Source organism: Centropristis striata, chromosome 15 (assembly GCF_030273125.1).
Source record: "Centropristis striata isolate RG_2023a ecotype Rhode Island chromosome 15, C.striata_1.0, whole genome shotgun sequence".
In the NCBI taxonomy this organism is placed as follows: Eukaryota; Metazoa; Chordata; class Actinopteri; order Perciformes; family Serranidae; genus Centropristis; species Centropristis striata.
The window spans coordinates 9,295,918-9,301,917 of NC_081531.1; the positions used below are offsets into that span (position 1 = coordinate 9,295,918).

The 6,000-nt window shown below is 35.9% G+C and overlaps 1 protein-coding gene across 1 annotated transcript; it reads left to right on the forward strand.

The window, feature by feature from the left end:
- The first annotated feature begins 36 nt into the window (after positions 1–36).
- On the forward strand, positions 37–5,670 carry c1qbp (complement component 1, q subcomponent binding protein). Its single transcript, XM_059351599.1, has 6 exons — positions 37–413; positions 2,175–2,325; positions 2,411–2,501; positions 2,631–2,726; positions 3,767–3,892; positions 4,548–5,670. The coding sequence occupies exons 1-6, from the start codon at positions 161–163 to the stop codon at positions 4,695–4,697; spliced, it is 867 nt and encodes a 288-aa protein (XP_059207582.1). The 5' UTR covers positions 37–160; the 3' UTR covers positions 4,698–5,670.
- Positions 5,671–6,000: the final 330 nt, after the last annotated feature.

The following is a 6,000-nucleotide window of genomic DNA, read 5'->3' on the forward strand; positions in this document are numbered from 1 at the left end:
TCCGGTGTAAAGGTCATAGTGACGGAGGTCAATGTGTCCTTCCACACGTGTTTTCTGTCATCTTCCAGAAGCAGCAGCAGTAAGGGGGACCCGGCCGGCTCTTGTCTTGTGTCAGACTCATTTATTCTGTCTTTAAACGTCTTTATATTTCTACACAGTCATGCTTAAGTCGGTTGTTCGTGCGGTGGGAGCCGCTGTTCGCGTTTCTTCAGTTACTACGTCCACAGCCCGAGCTCTGCCACTCAGCTGCCCGACTCTGCTCGCTCCAAGTTCGGCCACAACTCGGCCCTTCACCCGGTCTCTGTGGATGCTGAATAACAACGGAGCCTCGTCGGGATACAGACCAAAACTGTTCAGTTCAAAAGTGTTGAGTCCGTCAGTATCATGTGGATGTGGAGGACTACACACAGAAGGTAAAGTTTGATGTTAAAGTCCTTATTAAATAAGCTAGCTCGCGTTAGCTTGCTTCGTCTAATAAAGGGCGATATTAACCTCCATGATGAGAGAAACACGCTTATTAACGCTAGCTGTAAAGAGAAGTCCTCACGCCAAATGTGGCTCGATTAATCGTGACTTTGCTGGTGTTTAAGGAGTTATGAAATAACACGTTTTCCTGTTAGAAATGGAGTCATAGCATCCTCCCACTGCAGACTGCTAGCCTCAGGTTAGCATTCACCTTGAAAGATGTGTTCAAGTGCCCTCCACAAAATAAGTTAAAAGAAAATAAATAACAGAAAATTGAAATAAGTCACTACATTTTGTGTGGTATATGGTGACGTTAAAGTTAAAAGGTTAATCACTGAAAGACTGATAAGTGAATAATTTTTGACATGCATTTTATTAATAATTGTGCTCCATAGTGGTGTTTCGTTAGAATACACAAGAAGACTCTTCCAAAGTTTCTTGTTCTTTACTGAATGTGGTTTCTAGTTCAATAGAAAACCATATAGCATAATCTTTAACACAGCACAATATAAAATAAGCAACATACTCTTTGTTTGTGCTAAACGTTGAACTTTAAGGAACATGACTGAAATTAAACATTAAACATATAACTTATTATTCCTACATTTTTACAATGAAGACACATATTAAAGCATGCTTACATATTATTAACTGACGCACATAACCGCATATACAGCTAGAATTAGGGTTCTGAAATATGGACCAAAAGTCATATCCCGATATATTTAGGCTGAATATTGATATACGATGTATATCCCGAAATTTTTATCGCAGAGTCAGTCAAAGTTAAAGCCAAATGACATGTCACAAGTAGTTTTTATTGAAACCGTTTATTTAAGTGAACATAAATACTATATAACAGGAGTACCTTTTAAAAAAAATTAAAAACATCAACCATAAAGTGCATTACATTACATTACATTACATTACATTACATGTCATTTAGCAGACGCTTTTGTCCAAAGCGACTTACAATAAGTGCATTCAACCTGATGGTACTAGACATAGACCACACATTTAAATAGTGCACATTTAAATAAAAAATATCTTGAAAATGAATAGCCTATGAAATGGGCCAATCTTTTTCTGAAATAAATATATTTATGTGAGAGAAGAATAACAAAAGAACTAAATATGACAACCCCTAGTAAGAGCAGCATTTATATATAAAAGAAAAAATGGTGAACTATGTCGATATATGCGATATGGTCTAATTCCATCTCGAATTAAAAAATATATCGATACATTTTTTTATATCGCTATATCGCCCAGCCCTAACTAGAATGACAACCTCTCTCCCAAGGTGAAAGCTGGAAAAAACGCCAAAACTGCACCAAGAGCCAGTATAAAGCTTAACTACTCCAAGTAGCAGATTGGCTCCTGACACATGCTGTCCAATGAGATCGAGCGGGGTGCTGTACCTGTACTCTGTGTGAACTGCAAACCTACTTAACAAAATGCAATTACACAGTAACGTTTTATTATTAATCTAACTAAGCTAACCATCAGCATGTGCATATTCTGTTTAACAGATATGTTTTAAATTTCCAAAAGGCCTTAAGGTACTGAAACAAAAGTATAGAATAGTTTTGTGTATTGTGAATGAAATGTTATGCGAAATAGGTGCTAACGGCCAAGCTAATGAAATTGCAGGATTAGAAATAATTTGTTTTACCACTTTTGAAAAACATGTCATGTCTTGTAAATAGGTGACAAAGCATTCGGGGATTTCCTGTCCGATGAAATCAAAGAGGAGAAAAAAATCCAGAAGTCCAAAACCCTGCCCAAGATGTCTGGAGGATGGGAGCTGGAGATGAACGGCACAGAAGCTAAACTCACCAGGAATGTTGCTGGAGAAACGTAAGACTGGCACAGTTGGTGGTTATCCAATCCTTGTTGACACGTGGGCAAACTAATGAACTTTTGATCTGTCCTCTTTTTACAGAGTCACTGTCACATTCAATGTCAATAACAGCATCCCTCCTAACTTTGAAGAAGAAGCAGAACAGGGACAGCAGAAGTCAGCAGAAGAAGAGGTGAGTTTCAACAGACCTGTTGGTCATCTGGGGGTTTAAGTGAAATGTATTGGATGTATGTGAAATGTAATAAAGCTGTTAATATTAAAATATGAACATTATTAATGTTATTTCTGTTTCTCCTTACAGGAGGACATTGTGTCGACACCCAACTTTGTTGTTGAAGTAACGAAACAGGCTGGAAAACATTCCCTGGTATTTGACTGCCACTTCCCTGAAGACGAGGTAAACAGAGACTGCATTCATTTTTAAGATTTGTGAGAGAATTTGGATTGTTTTAAGTTTTAAGTGAGGTTGTAAGATATCCGTATCCACGGTCAGTGAATTAAGATAAAATATGACTTTTTTTATCCCACAGTGGGGAAATTTAGTCATCACAGCAGCTGAAGTAACAGACTTGGATATATAAACAGAATAAAGAATAAAAAATAAGACGTACACATACATTACAAACATCTTATATAAATATATACTTACATGGTTGCTATTTGGCATTTATTATTAATATTGCAGTTTGTTTTTTTATACACAGTATAGTATAAAACCTAATATAGAAAAAGAAGATATTTATATGTAAGGTATGCTCTGCCACAAATATGTTAAAGTATAAAGTTTGGTATTTAGTATGATTATAAGTATGATAATACTACAATATAAGATGAGATTATTATTATACCATAGTGGGGAAATTTAGTTTTCACAGCAGCTCAAGATACAGACACATAGAAGACAGAATAAGAATATAAAAAATAAGACGTATACATACATTTCTGCTATTTGGCAATGTGTGTGTGTGTATTATTTGTGTTTACCTGAAAGTACACGTATAAGTATAATAATGCAGTATTAAAAAGTACAATATAAAACATTATACTTTCTGTGGTTGGATGTAAACAGAGATGTAAGCAAAGAAAACCAGTAAAGTGATCTGGTGATATGATCATTGCTGTATTATGTGGTGCTGCTGTTAAACAGTCTGATTGCACCATCTTTCTTACACATTGTCTGCCTTCAGTTGACACACTGTTAACACCCCCCCAGTTTAGAGAAGCACAAAGGAGTACTGGTATGGTTCTCTAAACTGGGGCTGTACTGACTACCTTCTATTGACTATGGATAAATACCTCATACAACCCCACTTCAAAAAATCTGAACTATCCCTTTATTTTATCAGGTGTGTAATATTGACAGCAGCAACATGTCTGACAGATGGAAGACTCTTGATAGTTTCAACGCAATAATAACACTGGATTTGCATTTTCTAGATGAGTCACGGTGAAGGAGAAGAAGAAAGTGACATCTTTGCCATTCGTGAGGTCAGTTTCCAGCCCGAGGGAGACACGGACTGGAAGGAGACCAGCTACACACTCAACACAGACTCTCTGGACTGGGTAAGGTTTCAGTAAACGCAGAATAATAGCCAGGGTTCATACGGGTGCTTGAAATCCTTGAAAATGCTCGAATTTAAATGTTGTATTTCCAAGGTTTAAAAAGTGCTTGGATTTTGGATAAAGTGCTTGTAAATGCTTGAAATTCTTACTGTATTTCAATAAAAAACAGTTGTGCAAAAAGAAACTGCAACTATGATAACAAGCTTCAGATACTCGATACTTTTGAAAATGAGTATCGTATCCAGATACAACGTTTTAGTATCAATACTTTTTTGAGTATCGATACTTTTGACAACCCTACAATCTGACTATATCCATCTGTAGACTATAGATGATCACATGTTTAATGTAAAAATAATGAGTAGCCTATCTGAAATGAAGACCGTTCCTCCTAAAAGTGTAATACCATCTCTGTCTGTATGGTTAAGTGAAATCTCCCCCTTTTAGTATGTAAGTACTCATCTTAAACATGCAATTTACAACAGGTGTAAGATACTGGAAAAGCTTGAAAATTTACCTTGAAAGTCCTTGAAAAATGGTTGAATTTGACCACTGCTAAAGTGTATGAACCCTGAATAGTAATACTCATAATAACAGTTAATGGAGCGGACAGCTGTGTTTAACGTATGATAACCTCATTGCTGTTGTTTTTCAGGCCCTGTACGACCACCTAATGGACTTCCTGGCTGACCGGGGGGTCGACAACACCTTCGCTGATGAACTGATGGAGCTGAGCACCGCCGCAGAGCATCAAGAGTACATCAAGTTCCTGGAAAACCTCCAAATCTTTGTCAAATGTAACTAATGTTAGATACTAGCTATATTTCACTTTTCCTCCATACACACCCTGGCAGAGTCGAGTATCATGATACAATACGACTAAAGCAAATGTTGCAGCACTGATTGATTGATTGATCTGATACACTAAAGAGACTGATGGTTACGTGCTTCAGTGTCGGTGACAGTGAGCACTTCAGTTCTTGGCTGCAAATAAGTTCTTTGTTAAAATGTGACTTTATTTTTCTGTAACTTAAATGAGGTAGTTTAAATTAAAATATATGAAGGTCATAAACAGTCATGGAAAAAGTTATTAGACCACTGTTTTCTTTAATTTATTAATTTTAATGCCTGGTACAATTAAATGTATATTTGTTTGGACAAATATAATGATGAACAACAAAAATGGTTCATAAGAGTTTAATTTAAGAGCTGATATCTAGACATTTTCCTTGATTTTGGTTATTATCAAGAAAACCATGGAAAATGTCCAGATATCAGCTCTTAAAATAAACTCTTATGAGCTGTTTTGTTTATCATTATATTTGTCCAAACAAGTGTCCCTTTAGTTGTACCAGGCATTAAAATGAACACAAATTGAAGAAAAAAGGTGGTTTAATATTTTTTTCCATGACTGTTTAATACAGGTCATGACTGTGCAGAAACCATCTTTTTAAGAAATGTCTCTCAATTGTAGAGGACCCGTCTTAATTGTAGTGGTTTTTATACGGTCCAGTCGGTATTTGTGAACGTCCAACTATCCGAAAGCCAATTAAAGGGACAATGTGTCAAGATTTAAAATAAAAAACTCCACAAAGTGAAACGGTTTACATAATCAACCCCCTCTTCAGCACATGTGAGCGCTCCTGGTTTTTCAGCTTGAGCCTCACTTCTTGCTTGCTTGGTAAAGAAGTTCATGTTGACTAATATTGATTTGACTGTAAGACCATAACATGTGAAGAGAAAAAAGATCAGTGTTCAATTAAACAGTTTGATATTAATACATGGTGTTTTGGGTTTTTTGTGCAAAGTAAATCAGAAGTTTAAAAACTATATTTATTAGAACACAACAAAGCACAAATAGTTGAGAGAAACTGTTTTGACTTCTGGGTATCTGACCTAAATATATATACACTTGTATAAAGTGTACAGGTACATCTCAATAAATTAGAATATTATGGAAAAGTTCATTTCCAGTAGTTCAAGTCAAACAGCCCCAACCAAGTATTGAGCCATATACTTTTCAGAGGCCAACATTTCCATATTAAATACTTTTTTAAATTGGTCTTTTGAGATATGACAGTTTTTTTTGAGACACTGAATTGTAGGAC

Bases quoted from the DNA above. Each gene is read 5' to 3' on its own strand.
- c1qbp (XM_059351599.1), top strand. From the start codon at position 161: ATGCTTAAGTCGGTTGTTCGTGCGGTGGGAGCCGCTGTTCGCGTTTCT. The intron at 414-2,174 runs GTAAAGTTTGAT...TCTTGTAAATAG, and splicing joins TGGAGGACTACACACAGAAG to GTGACAAAGCATTCGGGGAT. The intron at 2,326-2,410 runs GTAAGACTGGCA...CTCTTTTTACAG, and splicing joins AGGAATGTTGCTGGAGAAAC to AGTCACTGTCACATTCAATG.